Source organism: Epinephelus moara, chromosome 19 (genome assembly GCF_006386435.1).
Source record: "Epinephelus moara isolate mb chromosome 19, YSFRI_EMoa_1.0, whole genome shotgun sequence".
Taxonomy (NCBI): Eukaryota; Metazoa; Chordata; class Actinopteri; order Perciformes; family Serranidae; genus Epinephelus; species Epinephelus moara.
Window position 1 is genome coordinate 20,278,224 of NC_065524.1, and position 21,748 is coordinate 20,299,971.

Sequence of the window (21,748 nt, forward strand, 5' to 3'; positions counted from 1 at the left end):
ATGAAACCTGTCATCAGAATAGTCATTCATGACTCTTACTCATATTGGACTCACTTCTAGCGAAAACTAAAAATAAACTGTTCCTTATATTTCTGGGGACCCCCTGGAAGTCACTCAAGGACCTGGTTGAGAACCACTGTTCTTCTCTCTACTAGGCTGATTGTATCCTGAAGCGGCCATGCTTAGTCACCAGAAGAAGGGCCCATTCTTTATTGTTTTTCTGTTGAAATCTGATTAGGTTAATGTTTTTATGGAACAAAAACACCATAAAGCATGTATATTGGCACCACTTCCAGAGGTATGTTTTATAAGTTGTGACTAATGATGTTATCACAGGTTTACAAGCTATGTATTAATGCTTTATCCATCAGTTTTATAGCCGTTTGTAAGGACAACATTTGGGTTGCCAAGTTATGACAAATGTGTAGCCTCCTCCAGCTCCTCCGCCTCTGTAATTTAGTGCTCGTAGACACCTGCAATGGACAAGTCAGATTCAGGATGTGATGTATTTACTCTAGACCACCAGTGCTGGTATGGTGTACAAAAATAGTATAAAATGTCAACACAAAGGTAAACAACCAGAATAGATCTTCAATACAAAGTGAGTCATTTCAACCACTGACCCTCCAGAAAAAAATTTGTTACAGTTTAAGTCCCCTTTTAAAAGTATGTCTCATAAGCTGCACTGTATATAAAAGTGATGCAGCTGCATCCTTAGAAATGAACATTTATTTATTCTTTTAAGTATTTTGGGCATGTTTGTCTTCATTTGTTAGAAGTCAGTAGACAGGAAATGAGGAACGAGAGAGCGAGGATGACAAAAGTCCCCAGCATTCTTTGAACCAGAGACCTTGCCATTACTTCCATGTCTTGGACCTCCAGGATATAAAGACGCCTGTGACCCTGTTTCCAACATTAATACCAACTCTTAGACTAACCCTACATTAGTCTTTAAATATCTGTTTGCCATTTGAAACACACTACCGCCTGCCCTGAAGCTTTTTGGTGGCACAAAAGGAAGGCACATTAGGCCAGCTCAAAGCCCCAACAAACATATCTAACTATCAAATCTCATAATAGTTAGATTTTTCAGGCTACATGATCACTGAGAATGTCTTTCACCTTTCTTGGCTGTGCACGCCTGTGACTATTCCAGTAGTTATCCACGTGTGATGGTATCTCTGTGGCCTCAGACTGTGCTGCTGTTCATAGCTGCTCAGACGTTATAATTGGCATTTTTGGCGTACCTTGGCTCCAGCTGCAAGGTGAGATTAAATGTGGATACAGAAAGATCAGACTTGTCAAAACGTGCTAAGCGAGCGAAGAGACAGAGGGATAGAATGTCAACTAAAACAGCGAAAGGTACGGTTAAATTTGTTGCCTCGATTGTGCAGAGGAATAACAGGTTAAGATGTCAAAAGAATGAGAGCAGTGATTTAGTGGTGAAGCTGTTAAACACTGTGGTATCTGTGTATATCGTTTGGGAGTACGGTGAGGTAATGGTTTGAGTAAAAGGTCGCCGTATGTCCTTGGTTGCCCCATGTGCACCATCTATGAGCTGGACACGTTGAGTGACATTTTACTTTGGTTTCGACACATTTGATGATCTTTCGGATGTCCATGGCGAACATCTGTCAGCCGCTCTTCAGTCTTTACCCTTTGCTTCAAAAAGATTCAGGGGAGCCTGGGGAGCGTGGCATGTCACGCACGGCCAAGTCTGTGGTACGCCTCTGTTTGTTTGACTGTCTGGACCTGCATGCTTCAGCAAGCCTTCAGGAAGCTTCTGCTCTTTTTTTTTTCCCAGGATGGCACCGACTTGTTGGGTGTTTTCCACATCTTAAATGCCACACAGATACCTAATCTAATCTCCAGTGATAGAGAACAGAGCGAAATCACGCAAAAGGGATGTTTTTACGCTTCTGCACTGATCCTCATCTCCTCACTGTTTCTCGTACTCACATGTTTGGCTTCACCTTCCACAGGGTTATGAGGCATGCTGGGTAGAATGTGTGTGTGCTCCACTGGATGCATCTCAGCACACAGAATGAACATTAGAAAACATTCCTGCACTCCATGTCTGACCCACACCAAATACCAGGCTGCATTTTTCCTCTCTATCTGGTTGCCCACAAATAGAATAATAGGTGTTGTGTTATATGGCTGGGTTCTGAACAAGGATTTGTTTTCACTGGTCCATATACTTGCAGGCAAAAGGAAATCCTGCCCGTATATTATGCAGAGTTAGGAATGAAGGTAGAAAGGTGAGGACAAATGGACACTGGCAGTGATTTAGATCTGTAGCTCTCTGATAAAAGAAGCAAAGATAAGTTTACAGAACAACTGACTGAAGTTTGTTCTTCATTTGTTAAGAATGAGAACTTTCCTCTTGCAGTATTTAAAAGCAATTAAATTCATTCATACAGTGTCTGGAGGGAATGTTTTTATTAGTGACTAGTCTCTCAGTTATTTTCCTGATTAATTAAATAACATTTTATTCCCTTAAAATGTCAGAAAATAATGAAAAATGCACAGAGCCAAGGGGTAATCAGTCCCTCCAGGATTTGGTGGTTGTTTTTTTTGTTTGTTTTTTTGTATTGCTGCTGACTACTGTGCCCGATTCCACGGACATTTTTCTAAAAGAAAAAAAAAAAAAAGTGATGCATGTTATGTTGTTAGGCATTTTTGCAATTAAATTACAGGAGCAGGTTGAAAATTGCAAAAATATATGCAGTTTTTTGTGTATAATACAAGGGTGTCAAAGTCATTTTAGTTCATTGGCCACATACAGCCCAGTATGATCTCAGATGGGCCGGACCAATAAAATAAGTACCATCAGCTCCAATATTTTCCTTTGTGTGTGTGTATGTAAAGAATTACACTCTGTAGATGTTCATTCTTTTATAAAACAGATGAACAGCCTGAGAAGTCTTAAGAAAAATAAGTTCAGTTTCAATAGTATGTCTCAGTTTTTCCACGTTCAGTCAGTTTACTTCTCACTGTCATTACATGTACATTTATCCATACATTTCCTGATACAGATTATTTTGTACTGAAGCTGCTGATTGACAATATTTTGCACAATGTTCAGTATCTTTAAACATGATCACAGTAAGTATTCATTGTTATATCAGTGAACTGTACTCTGGTCAGGGTGAAAAAGCCTCTGACACAGAATTGTTGAACTTGCTCTGAAACCTGGCACCTCTTAGTGTAGTCGGCTGGATTGGACCCTCAGGCGAGTCAGTTCTGGCCACCAGGCGTTTGACACCCCTGGTATAATCATTAAAATTAAGGGCAATTTTTCTAAGTCTGTGGTTTATACACTAACGTTAGCACTGTGGATGTAACAGATTTGGCTTGTCTGTTGTCCGTGCATTTCAGCCATTCTCCAGTGATGTTTTGCAGTGGAAATGTGTTTATCAGTGATTTTTATTTGTATTCCACCACAACGTTGCAAGCGATGCAAAACCCCCGCTTTCGTGCAGATCATCAAGGAATTGCCTTGCACGGTCTTTAGCAGTAATTTTTGTTGGTAAATGTGAGAGGTTATTTCTACATTTTCACAACCAGGAACAAGGAAGTGATTTTGGTGTGTGGTGGGGCTGCTATGATCGGTGAAACTCAGGGGAAACTACTATGATTAGTCCAATTTGTAGAAACGTTGCGGTGATTGAAAAAAATTGAAAGGTTGCACCAAATTCAGAGTGATTGATTGAATTTGCTTCTATTGTTGCAATCACAACATCCTGGAGGGGCTGGGTAATGAATCCATTTTTTTTTTTTTGTTTTATCTGAACAAAAGTCCAAAACCTAAAGACATAATACAGACAGCAAATATTTACATTTAAGAAGTTGCATGATTGACTGCAATAAAACTTCTACCTGTTCATTTCTGATCAATTAATTAGCTGAACAAAGAGGGCTTATAATACTACTCAGGTCAACTTCTCCTCAGTCATTCATTCACATGTAAATATAGTCTGGCGTTGGATCCATTTGCTGCACTCTGTTTGAGGAAGAGAACACTTTAAGGACTGGTAAACATGTTTTACTGTAGCAGTGTTTTAAGATGCCTTCTGTCCTGCTTACTGGATTAAAACTGAGCTTCTGTTGTGTGCCAGTAAACTCTGTGACTCTTAGGATGAGATAAATATTTTTTCAAACTGGGAGACTCGTTCCCCCAGGAGACTCCTCCAGGATCAGGGCTTTATCATGGCCCTCCCTTCCAGGGGAAAGGATAAGTGGAGCAGGAAGCAACTGGTTAAATGAGAGGTACAAAAGAGCCATAGTGAGTCTAACCAGCTCAGACATTCACTGTGTTTATGACCTTATTACACACACACACACACACACACACACACAGAGCCCTGCCTTTTGCTCTGCGATGTTGCCTCCCTCAATGGACACTCACCACATACAGTCTGACACTCACACCCACTCACACTCACATTTACCCCCCGCCGAGTGTTACTTCTGCGTCCCTCTGTTGCTCATGTCGCAGTCTTTTCACTCTGCAGACCTCCAACCTGTTGTTAGACTGGCTCTGCTCACTGGGACCATCTGTTCCCCCTCACACACTCACACTCACACACACAATCACATAAACACAAATACTAAAGGCTACACAAGCGGACACACACAGGCCAGCTGCCTGCTTCATGGTCCCTGCTAGAGGCGGACTGCTACATCTGTCCCTGTCTAACCTCAACCCTCTGGCCCAGCAGCAATTAGCCCCCATTAGCAGCCCCCTGGGATTGGGCTTCATTAAGGACACTGTCATGTACGCAGCAGCATCTAGCAGGCTAACCAGCAGCTTTCACTGCTCACAGGTTACAGTCCAAACTAATGGAATGTGACTGAGTGGCCAGAGGAATGTCCTCGAATGAGGAGCAGATAAACTGTCACGGTTGTTCCTGAAACATATAGTGGCCATTAAATCCAGTCTGTACATACTTGCACGCAAAACCTACACTACCTTTGAATCCTACCATTTGTTTTCTGAAGCTAAGGTGGGGCTCGAAAATTTCATTAAGGTATAGATTATGCAGCTCAGTCTCCTGGATGAAATGTTGGCTTTGCACATTTCTGCAAACCACAGTTATGTTACACTCACATGTTTCATACCAATGATGTCGTTCAGATTTTATTTTTATGAGCTGAGTTCATCATCAGAAGGAGGAGGGGGTGGTGGATGGCATGACACCTAGGGGGGACGGCTGCCAAGCAGCAGACCGCTGCTATACACCAACAAAAGCGGGATTTTTTAATGAGAGGCGGAGACATTTCCAGCTGTGACCAAACTGGGTATGTTGAGCCTGAACATGATCGTTTCCGTCCCCCTTACCAAATGGATTTTGTGACTAAGCCTATAACCACATTAACCACGGTGTTGTCACAACATGAAATTTGAATTTAAAACACGAAGAAATGTAAAGTTTCAACATATCGAAATGTAACATATCTGGGGTTTGCAGAAACGTACAATGTCAACCGAAGTACAGCATGCTAACATACTCTCTGGGTTTAAGCTAAATATTCGGATGACACAAGAATGTGGTAACAATAATGTATTTTTAAAAGCACATGTATCATCAGGGGTGCCCGGTAGCTAAGTGGTCAGAGTGGGCATTCTAGGTACAAAGGCATTTTCTTTGCCGCAGCAGTCGTGGGTTCGATTAGCTGTGTTCAATCTCTTACTCTTGTGATAAAAAAGGATCTAAAGCTCAATCCTGAGAAAATAAAAACCCATTTCCAGTTTAAACCCAACCCAAATTTGGTTTAAACTCCGCCCATTCCGAGTACAGATATGGATACGGACTGTGTACTGGCTCATCCCCAGTACTCACACTGATGATGAGGGTGTAAGTATGCTAACACTAGCTAACTAGCACTGAACACAAGAGTACAGTCAAAGCTAATGATTGTCATTAGTTTTAAAAGTACTGGTCTCATAAATCAAGTATTTGGACAAATCAAAATTCTGACCGGATGATGGCACTAGATGAAAGTTTAGGATCCACAAAGTTATTACAGATCATCTTGTGGCGGACATGAATGTCTGAACCAAATTTTATGGCAATCCATTTAACAGAAACATTTCACTCAGGACCACAAAAGTCGACCTCATGTCACAACAAGATGATAGGTCAGTAGGCTTCATCCTCTTGAGAATGTCTACAAAATTTCATGGCAATCCATCCAAAGGTTTTTGAGATAATTTAGTCTGGACCAAAGTGTCTGACAGACCAGCATTGCGCTCCCTAGCATGGATAAAAACCGCCGTAGTTTCACTGTCAGTTTTGTTTTGAGCTTATCAGATGAAAAACATTTACATTTTCGAATGAATAAGCCCAAACCCCCTGTGAGTTCTGGGCATGTTTCTCAGTAATGCTGCATTTAATTAAATTAAATTGAATTGGCTGTGGCTGATGATAATTAGTCATCTGTGGCAACATCCCACTGTTTCCTTATAAGGTTGTGTTTTTGTTGTTTTTCAGATCTGGAAGTGTGAAGAATCACTGGATAGAGATTTACTCCTTTGTGGAGCAGCTGGCAGAGAAGTTTATCAGGTACTCGCCGGATTAGTCATTCAAGAATTTGGGTGTTTTTCTGTTTTTGTCCGTTTTAATGTAAAACAACTGTGTGTTTGCAGCCCCATGCTGCGAATGTCCTTCATTGTCTTCTCCACACGAGGAAACATCATCCTGAAATTGACGGAGAACAGGTGAGACACACACCTGTACTGTCGCTGTCTGGGTTTGCACTACACTTCAGACATGTCCCCTCTTGTTGTTTCTATCTTTGGTTTTCCAGACCTCTCTTAACAGATTTTCCCACAACTCAGAATTTAACTGCTTTACAAATCTTATCCAGTTTTAAGCAACCTACCAACACAAAGCATTGCATTCAGTCAACTGAGGATGACTTTGGCTGAGGACTGGATACTACCTGAGCCACACAATTACTTTCCAACTAAAACCATTCTCCCTCTTTCTATTTCTTTGTCTTTTCCTAAGAGCAGCTTTCTTCCAGTGTATTTTATCAAGGACTCTGTCTGTTTACTCTACAGGGAAGCCATCACTGGAGGCTTAACAGCTCTGAGAAGAGTTATCCCGGGAGGAGACACATTTATGAACTTAGGCCTGGAGATGGTAAGGATGAGGCTGAGAACCCAACACGTTGGCAAAGCCAGCCCCAAATCTCACGAGCTTAGTCCTCGCTACAAGATTTTATTCTGGAAAATATTCACTGAGGATTAACTGAGCCTGGCAGCTGGAACCAGGGCCAATTAGATTAGTACTGTATGAGGAGTGGCTCGGATCATGAATGACTTGCTGCTTCTTGAAACTGCTGAGCTTTCTGAATGACTGTTTAAGTGAGGCACTGTAAGATAAAGCATGATTCCACACTCCCATGTGGCCTATTTCTCATTTTCAATTCAGTCAGCAACATGTTTTGGTGGTTTTAATTTTAACAACATTTCCAGATGACATCTTAGTTTGAAAATATAAAACAAAGATTAATCAGGTGTGGGAATGGTTCATGTTGACGTCCTGAGTGAGGAGCCTCGCCAGACTACACTGAACAAAGTGACATTTGTGAGCTGGCTTTCTGGCAATATCAGCACACTTCAAACCAGTGCAGATGATTGTAATCTCTCACACTTGTTTTATTTTTAGTTAATTTAACTGGTTCGTAATCTTGACTATTTAACTACTTTGTGATTGCAGGCTAATGCACAGATATACCAAGAGAAGCACGGTAAGCTGTGTTTAATATTCTCATTGCATTTGCCTACATTTAGTGTGTTGTTTCAGAGAACATTAGAGAGTTTTGTGTTCTGCAGGGACAGCCAGCGTTATCATCGCTCTGACGGACGGAGAGCTGAATGAGTGGCAGTTTGACACAGCTCAGCGAGAGGTAAGATGGGTTATAAAGTAGAGGGGCATCTGAAATGGATAGACAAAATAATGTGAACACTTGATGAGAAAGGACTGGAATGACTTGCAAACATTGCCCCAGGGGTGAGTCTTGTTACTGTAGGTAGCAACTTTTTGTTTACTGTGCTCTGTACTTTGTGAGATTTGTATTTTTTAAAACTGTTTCCCTTCATATATTAAATAATTTCACGGTTTATTTTTGGTGCACCTGCAATGAAGTTAATGACTCGCCCTCTTTGGTGCTCCATTGATCGTTTTACATTACTTTAATGATTTAAGATTGAGTACCACACTGAACACGTGGTAAATCTTGCTATTTTTTTAGTTGCCTGTTTGTGAATAATACATTTTTGGTTAAAAAAAATAAAATAAAAAAAACATGGACTGGCCAGCTCACTCACAGGCAGGCAGTCCAAAAAATGCATCAATCCTTTATTAATACATGGATAGCTGAAATCCGTGAGCTAGAGTCTTCATCAGGGTGTAACATGCATTGGAAAGAGGTGTGCAACTTAAGAGCTCATGTGAGGGCCATGTCACACAGGTCACATGATATATTGGTGTAGCCTTAGACAAAAAAACCACATTGACAAACATGAAAATTATATAATTGTATACTTAAATTAATGAACATATTTAGTAACAAAAAAAAAAGGTTCAATGCCAAATAAATAAAAAGGAAACAACAGTGAAATAAAGTAAAAATTGTTATATATTGTGACATATCTACACATAAAGTGGCAGAAATTGAAAAGCTGAGCTATGTCACAGGACCCTCACATGAGCTCTTAAATTGCACACCTGTTTCTGATACATTTTACACCCTGATGAAGACTCACTAGTCGAAACACGTTCGTTATCCAAAGGATTTTAACTACAGTCAGAGTGCCTCGGATGCATTTTTGGACTGCCTGCCTATGATATGGAGTGAGCTGGCCAGTTGTTGTTTTTTTTAAGTGAATCTTTGCCCCATCCTTGAAGAGCACCTGATTTTGCTACACTATGCTATGCTACATCAGAGCTAATGTGCTTCATGTCATCTAGCTCCTGTGTACAATTTCTACCATGAGGACTGAGAGGGTCTGATGTGTTTTCGGGAGATTTATTTGCCTCCATGAGCCGACCAAAGTCTTTTAAGGCTCACTGCATTTTGGTTTATTTGTTCTGTTTTTGCAGGCTCAGAGAGCAAGGTCCATGGGAGCCATTGTTTACTGCGTAGGGGTCAAAGAGTTCAATCAGACGCAGGTAGGATCCGCAGCAGGATATTGAGGATGCTGCGAATACATAGAAAAGCAAATAACATTTTTTTTCTTGCTGTGTCTGTTTGTTTTTCTAGCTTGCAACTATTGCAGACACCGTGGAGCATGTGTTTCCTGTGTGGGGAGGCTTCCAAGCCCTGAGAGGAATCATTGACTCAGTATGACACATACTGTACTGTACATACCATATGTATACAGATACACACTCATCCACACACACAGATTAACACAATTATATTATTATTAAATTGCCTTGTGCCTGTGTTTTTCTTCTCTCAGATCATCAAGAGGTCCTGCATTGAGATTCTAGCAGCAGAGCCATCCAGTGTGTGTGCAGGAGGTAAGAGGTGTGAGGTGCAAGGGCTTCCCCTCCTTGTTAAGGAGCCGGGCAGTCACGGTGTGTGATTGTGTCAGATGACAGTCATCTAAAGCCTCTGGAGTGGAACATGAGGTTGAGTAATCGCATGGACGCTTATGACCGCGGAGTGACAGAGAGCGTATTGTCATTCACGGCCGGGGGAAATTAGCATAGCCGCTTCAGCACAGCGTGTGTGCAAAAAGGAGAAGAGGGGGGGACGGGTGTTGGTCAAAGGAATTAGCCGTGAATCTTTAAGCATGGCTGCTTCTCTGGCCTAGTTTGCCACATCGTATATATTAAATTGCTGTTTCATCCCTGTCCTCCTTCTCACCTCTTCCTCCATGTCCAGCTCTTCTGCTTCTGGAGAGCAGCTCCAGGAAGTAAGAAACAGGATAACAGCGAAGAGAGGGAGCTGTTATGTGCAGTAGCCAGCAGGATGGATGGGCTTTGACATGACCTTATTAGGACTCACTTAAGAGAGTGCATTTGCAGCAGTGCTACCAGGGCGACCAATGGAGATTAGCATCTATTATAGGGTATGAAGGACAGGAAAGGATATGGAGAGGAGGGGAGAGGATTTTTAGAGCAATGAAAATGTTGCCTTTAAAGGACAAATATGAGGAAGGAATAATAAAGACTCACAGTTGTACCCATGTGATAATTACTGGTCTGTTGAAAGAGGCTGAGTGTGTCACTCGACATGTGCCCAAATATCCTGCAACAGCCTCATTTATTATTCGATTGATGAACAGCCTAATGGTCAGTGAACTAAGAAACCGAGGACCCACTTTAGCCAAAGCCGATTCTGGTCTAATTAACTAATGGCAAGAACTGTAATGGGCTGATGCGTACCGTGTGCTGCCTTTGTTGTAACATGATGTGTATGAATAATATACAACTCTTACTTTAGACATCAAATAATCAGAGCCGGAACTGTCTTGCAGTGTGCCAGTGCTGGAGAAAGGTCTGACTGAACCCACCGACACCATGTGTTGTTTGTATTTCTTTAAACAAGGTTAGCCCAGGTTGCAGAAAGGAGGCCCTTGGAATATAAATATCAGGAGGACTATGGGGTGGCATTAAAATGGCGAAATCCCCACAAAAAAAGCCACATAAAACATTGAATGACATTTTAGCCAAGCAGCTCCAGGGCTGAAAAATGAAGCAAACGCAGATGTGCCAAAAACTGCAGTTCTTCTAATGGCCACTTGGGGGTGACTCCAAAGTGAATCAATCCCAATAGACACCCATGTTAAAATACCAAACTTTACAGCAGAAAGAAACATGTTTACAGCCGAAATGCTGAACTCGAGGCTTTAAAACAGGAGTCCACCAGGCCACTAGAAACGCCGCTCAGCCTTGCTTCCAGTTTTTCCAGTGGTAACTCGCTGTAATGCAGCAAAAAAATCCAGTGCAGCCCAAAAAACATTTCCCCCTTAGACCAAGATTGCAAAAGTGACGTCTGTAAAACTGTTGACAGAACTGCAATCAAGGCTGATAATGACTTTCTCGAGCCAAAAAAAGCAAAAAATCTGTGACATCATCACAATGTCTCTTAAAGTCTATGATCCAAGGGGGAACTTGCGGGCATGGCCAGTGGGAAAAACACTATCGCGCATATTGAGTAAGCCGCATATTATGGAAGTAAACCCAAAAGCAAGGATTTTTTTTGGCATATGCGCCAGACAAAAAATTCCATTGAACTGAATAAGGTGCCATCTTGGCTTCTGGTATATCTCGTTATTATCATAAATCTATGGAGTCCATAAACCAATGGGTGACATCATGGTAGCTACATCCGTTATTGTGGACAGGCTATGATTTTAGCGTGTAGGTTGCTAGCCCAGAGGATGTTGTTTCACACACAGCACTTAAACAGAGTATGGAAATAGGTCTGTCTTTGCAAGACGAGTTTCATGTAGCGACACGATGGGGATTTTGAAAATGGTAACATGCAACAAATATTAATCTAAAATCTACAACAATCTACATCCTGTAAGCCAGACTAGACATCTAATGCTTACATCTTATGCTTATGGTTGGCTTTAAATTGTCCTGTGGAGAAATAACAGTACTTCTGTCCCTGCCTCAAAGCTTATTCTTGCAATATAATGTCATATAATAATATTGGCAAGCATTTAGAAAGAGTCTGCTTATATTTTGGAACTTCAAGAGTGTGGACAAGATTCCTTTAGAGGTCTGAATATAACCATCTACCCCCATCCATCCATCCTGCATTTACATATAAGTACACACTGACATATTGCATAGGTATTGTGACAGTCTTGCTCTCTGTCTTTCTCTGTGCCTGCATGTAGTCACATACCATACATGCTTTACACCAACACACACGTAAAGATGTCCTTTAGTCAGCACACACACACACACACACACACAAACACACACATCCAAAAGCACATGTACACACATGTCCCTCACATTGATGTGAAGTGACCAGACCGAGCTGCCTGCAAACAGGCCATCAGACTGGACAGTGAACGTTGGGCCACACTATCAGACATGACAGCACTGATTCCCCACACACACATACACACACACACACACACACACTGAGAGGACAGTGAGAGTTGGGCCTTAGATCTAACATGACAGCAGGGATTGCTGCTTTCATTAACGTCTGACCCTTTCCTCCCCGTTGTTCCGTCCTCCTTTGCCCCTCCCTGCCCTTCACTGTCCCGTCGCACTAACGTGATTGAAGAGCCGCCGTTCGGACAAGCCCGTAGTCCATTTTCTCCACGTGAACAAGACACACATGTACGTGTGTATAGTCGCACACATTCATACACATCTAATCCTTGTCAAACGCTCAGGTGTGGATGTAAACGGACATGTGGCCACGGAGGCAGGCAGAGAGCAGAGAGCAGAGAACAGAAGCATATGTGTTGAACATGTCGGCAGGGAACCACCAGTCTGTGCCCACCATGTGTCTGACAGCACTGACCTTTTAGTGTGTGTTTGTGTCATAGTGTGTTCAGATTTTGTTGTTTTGTACCCATCAGTGATTAGTAAGATTAGATGGATAAAACATCTGTGGAAAAATCGATACGTCATAATTGACAATGGTAATTTCTAGCAAACATTTTGGTCGGGAAATATTCAGGATGACTCAGGATTTAATATTTGAATGAATAAAACCATTCTCTGCTAAATGTTAAGCGGTTACATGTAGTTATAAAGCAATGCACTACTTAATGACTGAGGAAAAAAACACAATTTTCTATTTCATTTTCTACTTTTAAAAGAGAGAACAATAATCAGACTCAAAATTAGACAGTTGTCATATGAATAATATCTGCCATGTACCATTTCCAAGTTGTGTGTTTTTGTGTGTGTGCACATGCATCCTGTCACAGTGCAGCTCATGCTGTTTGATGGTAACATTGTGTGAAAGGGAGATGACTGCTAAAGCAGCCAAGGCACTGAGCATTAGGAATGATTAGTTCTAAGACCTCCAATTACGTTGCACATTGTTGTGGCTGCAAACCACATAAACCATCAGTTTATGTGAAAATTAATACAATGCAAGTTGTATATGATTATATTATATAGATTTATTGTAGATTTATTGTAATTTATTGTTCTGATTGTTGCGGCTGTGTTTTATAGTAAAATTGGGGCAGGAGGAGGGAGAAGACACGGGGCATTGGGAACAGTAAATGATGAGGCTGTCTGCAATAAGATGTGCGGTTAATCGGGTGGTGTGTGTGTTTGTGTGTGTGTGTGTGTGTGTATACACATGGAGAATCTGAGTCTGGCTGAGGAAATGACATAAGCAGTACTGACAAGTTGCAAGTCATTGAACATCTGTAAATAAGCGCGCACACACAGATAGACACAGTTGTATGAGGTCATCTGTGCACAGTTGCAGAATATCAGAAATTTCACTTACAGAAGGTTTTATCTTTTTGAGGCTGCACTGTCTGTACAAACTACGATGCAGCGTATTCAGTTGTGTTTATTATCTTTATTATATGTGTAATATATATACAACTTATCCCTGTTTTGCGAGAGCTTGACTTCCATCTGCCTGCTAGATCACCACTTCTCCTCCTGGATCTTCTCCAACAACAAATCTGCACTCTTAACATTTTAACAGCATCTGTAAACATGCAGAGATGTGCAGGCAAATGTAAAGTGCTGTTTGTTTTCTCCACTCAGCTCTGCCTCTGTTTGTGTATCTGTATTTACGGCTTTTCATAGCAGCCTGTCTGACCTTTAAGGGAACACTGTCACATACACACCCGGTGATGTTTTTATCCAGTGATCTTCACGCTGGAGCTTTAAATGTTAAAGGTGTGGCAAACGTTCACTTCTGTTAGCCTGGATAATGCTAGAGGAAAGCTCGGTGCACAGCCAGAGACCACACACACATACACATGTCCACATTCACATGCATGCACATACTGAACACATGCACATGCACACATACAGTATGTACACTACGTTGCATACAGATGCATACAGACATGTGTTAATGGTGCCATAGGTAAGGTCAGACCTACTGTGACAGTGCTGTGCTGTTGTCAGCCCTGCAGGCATGTTTTTAAGCAAGTGTTTTTTTCCCACTCTCTAACATATGCTGGGTAGCAGCCACATAGACACTACAGCATATGCTGGCAAGCCTCTGTCAGTGCGCTTTAACAGCGCCTGAGGGAAACTAAAGGTCAGCAACGCACACACACACACACACACCTCCTGGCTACTGCACAGCACATATTTGTGAATAGCAGCACTTTTAGCATTAGCACCATCGGAGCTTATTATGGCCTTTCCACACATACACACACGAGCACACAGATATAAACAACCAGTAATGAGGCATGCACAAGTTTCTCCTGCTTAAGTTGAGCACATCAGAGAAAGGGAATGGCTGCCAGCACTCACCATAATGGCAGACTAGAAATTTTCTCCCACTTCAAACCAAATTAGGAGACCAATTTTGATCTTTTATATCTCTCTCATACAGCTGAAAATATGTTTATGTTACCGTTGTTTTGCACAAGTGTGCATATTGCCAATCATTTCTGATGGTGCCCGCTCACTGTTGGTTTTTGTCACAGAGAGTTTCCAGGTGGTGGTGAGAGGCAATGGGTTTCTTCATGCCAGAAATATTGACCAGGTCCTCTGCAGCTTTAAACTGAATGATACACTCACTGTGGGTGAGTTCTGCAAACGAACACAAGCACATACAAGCTTTAATGCATCATGGGATTCTGTGTTTGGCTTGTGCATTTAAGAAGAATTAGGGAACATGTTAAAATGTCTGCTATATAAAGTGGGATTTTGTTTCTCCCTGTGCAGATGAGAGACCAGCTGGAATAGAGGATACCTTCCTGCTCTGTCCTGCTCCTGTTGTAGAGGAGGTTGGGAGGTAAGCTGCACATCTCTTCTGGCTCTCACTGCCTCTTTCACCCCCCACATTCTTTCTCGGCTATCACTCCAGTTGCCAAACTCTCCGTGTTCAGCTGTAACACTCTGAGCCCAGATATTTGCCAGCTGCACGCAAGTTTGGTGTGGACACAGAAGACCGCTGTCCTTGAACAAATTAGGGCCAAAGTCATTGAGTGTCTGTGATCAATCAGTGTTTGTCACAGCTAACGAAGCCAGACACCAATCACAGGGGGACAACAGGAGTAGAGCCCAGGAACATGACTTAATGAGAGCCTGCTGGAGAGGACCTTCGCAACCGTGTATGTGTGTGTATGTCTTTGTGCATTTGCGTGTTGTGTGATGTATCCCAATCTCTGTCTGACACTTTGGGAGAGCGAAAGTGTGAGTGGAGTCGGTGGGGCAGTGTAAAGTTTCCTCTGAGGGCTTCCAGCTTTGCTCTTGGGGATTCAGAGCAGAAGTTTCTAGTGGGGCAGACAGAGCAATGCTGTGAGCGGAGCTCGGAGAGGACCGAGGCCCGGCAGCCTTCCCGTCCCTGCTGCCTTCAGTCCTGTGCATAATTATACACTCCAGCCTGCGGCCTCAGACACCTCCCAGTCATCATCTGTCTTGTTGCTGTCACTCAGATTTCTAGCGTGATTTGAGCTTGTCTTGTCTGCCAGTGAAAAGTACTGCTTTGATAGAGAAGTACTATTCAGAGATGGGGAAAGAAGAAATGTAGTTTTCACACTGTGGCAACAGGGAGATTTAAGAGTCTGTCACCTACAGTATTATTTCACTTACACATTTTAGCAGACGTGACACATGGAATTTTAATTGTACCTCACAGGATAAGTATTGGGGGACTGACAAAAAGACAGCAACAATTCACCTCAGTCACAATCCATAAATAGTTGTTTACAGCGTGGCGTTGTTGCAGGTGGGGCTGCTCCTCCTGAGAGCAGAGCAAAACAGGGAGCGTCATTACACACTGCAATGGTGCCTGAAGAAGACATCCTTCCATATAACTGAAGTCCATTAGAGCAGAGTCAGCACTGCCTCAACACCGTGAGTGCTACTAAAGAGGAAGTCAGCTGTGAATGGCTGAAGGGCCCAGACAGGAGGCCAACAGCTGGCTTATGAGTTCTGGACTGCGGTGCAGTAACATGCAGATAGATTTGGAAATATGTAGAGAAGTGAGAGTGCCACTGTGCAGGCTGGACAGGTGTCATGTACTGTTGTGTGCCAAAATAGTGCTGTTTCTGGTCCTCTCAACAAAATCCCCCCTTTCATCACCTGAGATCATCACGTTTTCTATTTGACAATTAAAATGATCGAAACACATACTAAAATATTAACAGCTGCAAACAGTCCACCTTTCAACAGACAAAACAAGCTAATCAAGAACATCTTGGGTGCTGTTAAATTGTGATGGTCAGTTTTCACAAGTTTATTTGTTATTTAGAGTAATAATCTCAAAGATTTCCATTTGAAAAAATGTCAGTTAAGTCACTACCTATCTCCAAAATGAGGTAATACAATGGTGAGCCTGATGAAAGCAAGGGCTTACATTTCTTTTAAGCACATATGGGGGTCACATATGAAACAGGGGGTTTGGGGGTCCTCCACCTGAAAATTTGAGTGTCAACATGTAATTTCCTGCATTCTGGGGAATTTTATGCACCAATATATGCCTTGTCTGCATCAAATTATGTGCTCTGCTGAATTCGTGATTTTATTGGGGGGCAAAAACGCACATGTTCTAAATATTGAGGGGGGTGTGTCCCCTGTGTCCCCCCGTAATATCTACACCAATGGATGAAAGTCTGTAGCGACATTTCTGGGAAAATCACAAGCGGCACATAGATACTGATGCATTTTCCATTACTCAGTAGTGGTTGGTGCACCAGAGAGGTTAGGTGGAGCTAATACGACAGACTTGCTCTTCAACTCACTCGTGTGTGAAGTGGCAAACAGTTTTTTTCCAGTCAGGCAATGCAATTTAAATAATAGCGGTGCAAATTCAGAGGAAAAGACAGGTGACACTGTTTGGATTTTTGAGAAGTAAGATCCAATAACACACTTGCAATTACTGCTTGTCACCATAGGTGCCGCCAAAGAGAACAAAGTGGAGATCTTCGAGGTTGTAACTTTAAGTTTTTAGAATTCTTCTTTATTACAAAAAACATGGTAAATAAGATACATTATCAAAAAATAAAAATAACAACACAGACTTACTAAAATAACAGCACCATTGTGACAACACAGTTAAAGCCTTGACAAAAAGAAATTCTCAGCTCAAGGTCCACTTACTTGAGTCTTGTGAAGCTTTCAGCTCCGTCTCATGGCCTTTCTCAGTGGATCATGTGCTAGGATTGTTTTTTGTCAAACTGCTTTTTTTCAAGATCCGAGTTCAAGCCTGATATCACACCATCTGTCCGAGGCAGTCATTAAGTGAGCAGTAAATAAAGTAAAAGTAAACTAAACCAAAAAAAAGTCATGATATTTGTATATAATGTAATACAGAGAGACAAAATACTTAAAAGATTTTCACATTTTATTCGCTGATATACAATCAGGCAAACATCAAGAAGTAGACAGATTATACCAATAGTATATGGATCGCCTACTTGTATAGATTGCAAAGTACATTTTTCACAGTTTCATAGACCCTGACTTAATTGGTAATGAAAACAATCACTAGCTGCAGCCCTGTAACACCACCCTTTCATGTCAGATCACATTATAGGTAAACTGCTTCCTGTTTTGCAGTTGTAAAGTCTATACATGAGGGACTTGGGGAGTCCAGCTCCCAGCGTCACCTCTTCACCCAAACCCCAAAGACCCTCACCTCACCTCCTGATCCACCCAAGCCTTGTCGCATATGATGAAGTCATTGACATTGCTGTCATACAAATCTATGTTGACTGGGAACCTTCCGGATGCAGCTCCCCCCCTGCACACACACACACAGGGCAAAGACATATATAGTGGGCAGATTGATGATTGATAGGGGCTGAGATCTATCTGTCAGAGAGGAGCTGATAGCAGCGTGTCCCCTGCCTGCCTGAAAGGAGGGCTGACCATAAAATGGGGTTAGGGGGGGGACAGAGAAGGGAGGGAAGAAGTAGAATAAAAGATGAGTGGCACCTGCACCGCCAATTTCCTACTCTGAAGTCAGTGTCAGCATGAGTTATAAGACAAGCTACAGTCATATGGAGAGGACAGAGGAGGGGGCGAGGAGGCGAAAACAGAGTCGGCGATTGAGGAAGTGAAGAGGGGGTCTCAGAAGGGAGGGACAGTGCTGAAGGGATGTAGCACAGGAAGGGCCCTCCTCCTACCATCCCCCACTCTGTTTCCTCTCCTCTGCCCGTCTCTCTACCCCTGCAGTGACCTAATCCTTGTCGCCCCCTCCTCAGATCTAAACCCAGAGCTCAATGCCCCCCTTGTCTCTGCCCCCCCCCAAACCATAAGAACAGCACAAGAAGCCTTTCTCTATTCTTTACCAAACCTATAGCTACAGTCCAGCTGTCTGCATTTCAGCCCTCAAACGCCTATTTGGCTAAGATGTCTTGTTTTTGGCCATATGTCTTAAAGGGACAGTTCACCCCAAAATCAAAAATACATATTTTTACTCATACTTGTAGTGCGAGTTTGTTTGTTGCTAGATTGTTTTGGTGTGAGTTCCCAAGTGTTGGAAATATCGGCCGTAGAGATGTCTGCCTTCCATAGAATATAATGGAACTAGATGGCACTCGGCTTGTGGTGCTCAAAGCGCCAAAAAATACATCTGAAAAACTCAACAGCAATGTCTCTTTCCAGAAATCATGAACCACTCAAGATAATCTACAGATCTTGTTGTGAGCTGTTTCATGTAGGAACTATTTTCTTTTTTACCAACTTTTTCACCACGCAGAAGGAAGTGTGCATTTACTCGCGCCCTTCTTGTCTGAGCTGTGACATTACCTAGCTCAGTGGTGCTAGGTGAGCTAGCAGTAGATGCACGCTTCCCATTTTTTGGCGCTTTGAGCACCACAAGCTGAGTGCCATTAAGTTCTGTTACATTCAAGAAAAGGCAGACATCTCTACAGCCGATATCTCCAACAATCAACAACTCACACCGAAACAAGAGGAAGATATGTATTTTTGATTTTGAGGTGAACTGTCCCTTTAAGAGCTCTATGAATAACTTGTCAACTAAATATTCTGCTGTCCTTTTTGCTGCCTCATTGCTGTTCAATCTTTGTTTTCATCACCCTCACTATCCTGCCATCTACCCCACCGAAAACTAAACATTTTCACCCGTGTCCTGTCCCTGCCCTGCCCTATCTTTGTGCAGCTCCAGCTGCAGATATCAGCACTGAATCCTGCAGAAAAAGAAGTCATTTAGCTGTCTGTGGTTTCCACATTAGAGGCCTGGGTCTGATCCAAACAGAAGAGATTCCTTCTGTGGGTGGAGAACTCCCTGACCTCTTTAAAGACTTTGGCTTTGTGTCTATGTCAGCATGTTTGTGCACTTATAAAGCAGCGAGTATGGACAAAGTAGATGGAGGAATGTGTTTGACACCTCGGGGCAAGCTTTTACAGTAGCCGCAACAAGACCGCAAATGTGTGCACGCAAGCAGATGTGCACTTGAGCGTGTGATGTGTGTTGCATTTCTGTGTCGGAAGATCAAACCAGTCACGAGTTTGTGTTATTGCAGGGTGATCTACCTGCAGGTGAGCATGAATGAGGGCCTCTCCTACATCACCAGCTCCGTTCACATCACTACTACTGAATGTGTAAGTACATCCTGTTCAAAAAGTCCGCACTATCACAACACATGATGATATTTCCCTCTGGCATGCTGCCTTATTTGAATAAACTTTCTTTCAACCTTCTTATCTTCTCCTGGTCCTCCAGTCTTCTTCTTCTCTCCTTCCTCTCTGAGGTCTCCTCTGTTGTGTCTGTCATCAGAGGAGGCTGTGAGTACTTCCGCTTTTCATTTTCACCTTTTTCTCATTTGTTATCTTGTAGTTCAGTTTAACCTGAATTCCATCATTCTGTGTTTTTGTGCAGTTCGACGGCACCATCGTGCTAATATCGTTGCTGGTGGTGTTCCTGCTGTTGGCTCTGCTGCTGATGTGGTGGTTCTGGCCTCTCTGCTGCACTTTGGTAAGTTTGAACTTCAGACTTCAGTGTGTCAGTGTGTGGTCATCTGTTGAGTATATCTTTGGTTCCCTCATTACTTTTCTTTTTCAACTTTAAGGTGATCAAGGAACCTCCACCACCTCCTCCTCCAGAGCCAGTAAGACTTGTTTTTTCTCTCATAATGATTGTATTGATAGTATTGATGTTAATACTGATGGTAGTATGTTTGGGAGAATTTGGGCAGTGTCATGTATTGACTTTCACTCTAAGGAATCAGATGATGAGGATGGGATGCCAAAGAAGAGGTGGCCCACAGTGGATGCATCCTACTACGGAGGAAGAGGAGTGGGTGGCATTAAACGCATGGAGGTTTGTATCGACACATACACACACACACGCATTTCCAACGCTCAAAAGAATATACATTTTAATGAGGCTTTCTTAGGTGCGATGGGGGGAGAAGGGGTCCACTGAGGAAGGTGCGAAGCTGGACAAACCTAAAAATGCAGTTGTAAAGATGCCAGAACAGGAATTTGAACCATATGAGCCCAAGCCTCGAAAACCACCACGCCGCCCCCCACAGCAGAGGAGGTGGTACACACCCATTAAGGTAAGTCTTTAATGCATTACCTAAAGCTAAATGTATGTTTAAAGGGGGGCTATTATGCTCATTTCTATGTCCATACTCCATACTTGTATTTGGGGTTTCTACTAGAACATGTTTACATGTTTTAACGTTCAGAAAGCTCTTAATTTTCCTCATATTGTCTGTGCTGGAACACCTGTATTCACCCTCTGTCTGAGACGCTCCATTTGAGCACCTGTCTCTTCTTGTCTTAATGCCCCCCTCCTGAAAAGACCAAGTCTGCTCTAATTGGTCAGCGTTTTCAGGTTTTCTGTATCTCAGTATCTCTGCATCAAGCCCCCAGGAACAGCGCCAAGCTTTGAAGCCAATTATACATAGTGGCCAAACTGGGGAATTACAACTTTTGCATAGACTTAAATTGTTGAAGAGACATCTGTAAATGAGTGAGTACATTTTGTCACAACCCCCCAAAAATGACTTGTTTCACTATCACAATTTGATTTATTTGGTCTGGTAACAATTTTAAAGTCTAGAAGAGCTGCACAATTATGTAATTTTATCCCCACTGACGAAAGAAGAGGGCTAAACCAAAAGTTAGCCACTCAGCTGGCGAAAGTCACTTGCGCACTTGCTCCTTGGGCCCAATGATGTGGAAGATCTGGGTAATCTTGTACCAGGAAGGTTGAACTTTTTTGGCCACTGAGCAAGTTTTATAGGAATGAACAGGGCCCCGCCTCCAACACTACATCCAGTTCTCTTTACACATCCATGCGGTGCACCGTCATTGCAGGTGGGGAATGACTGTAATGGAGCGGCATGTTACCATAAAAAAAAAATCAAAAAATCTTCTGAGTAGCAGGAGTATGATGCGAAATCAGGGAGAAAATAACATCGACATCCAAGATTACATGTTTCCTTGATGTTAGCATATAGCTACATGTAGCAGTGTAAGTACTGTCCCTGGACAGATGACCATATAAGGAAATCCATCATGATTTAACATCAGCTTGTCTTGAAAACAGAAAAAAACCTTGGATACAGAGTATTCAGAATGGTCTGAGGCCTGAGGTTTTTGCTCACCTAGAC

General features: G+C 42.4%; 1 protein-coding gene across 1 annotated transcript in view; it reads left to right on the forward strand.

Annotated features, from left to right (window-relative positions):
• The window catches only part of antxr1d (ANTXR cell adhesion molecule 1d), a 30,480-nt gene that overhangs the window by 1,050 nt on the left and 7,682 nt on the right, over window positions 1-21,748 (forward strand). Inside the window, exons 2-16 of the mRNA XM_050070917.1 lie at window positions 6,498-6,569; window positions 6,653-6,724; window positions 7,070-7,151; window positions 7,731-7,761; window positions 7,847-7,920; window positions 9,117-9,185; window positions 9,277-9,357; window positions 9,479-9,539; window positions 14,639-14,737; window positions 14,880-14,949; window positions 19,649-19,727; window positions 20,005-20,100; window positions 20,195-20,233; window positions 20,347-20,445; window positions 20,522-20,686. Of these exons, the coding sequence (XP_049926874.1) occupies window positions 6,498-6,569; window positions 6,653-6,724; window positions 7,070-7,151; window positions 7,731-7,761; window positions 7,847-7,920; window positions 9,117-9,185; window positions 9,277-9,357; window positions 9,479-9,539; window positions 14,639-14,737; window positions 14,880-14,949; window positions 19,649-19,727; window positions 20,005-20,100; window positions 20,195-20,233; window positions 20,347-20,445; window positions 20,522-20,686 (1,189 nt within the window). The remainder of the gene's footprint in view (window positions 1-6,497; window positions 6,570-6,652; window positions 6,725-7,069; window positions 7,152-7,730; window positions 7,762-7,846; window positions 7,921-9,116; window positions 9,186-9,276; window positions 9,358-9,478; window positions 9,540-14,638; window positions 14,738-14,879; window positions 14,950-19,648; window positions 19,728-20,004; window positions 20,101-20,194; window positions 20,234-20,346; window positions 20,446-20,521; window positions 20,687-21,748) is intronic.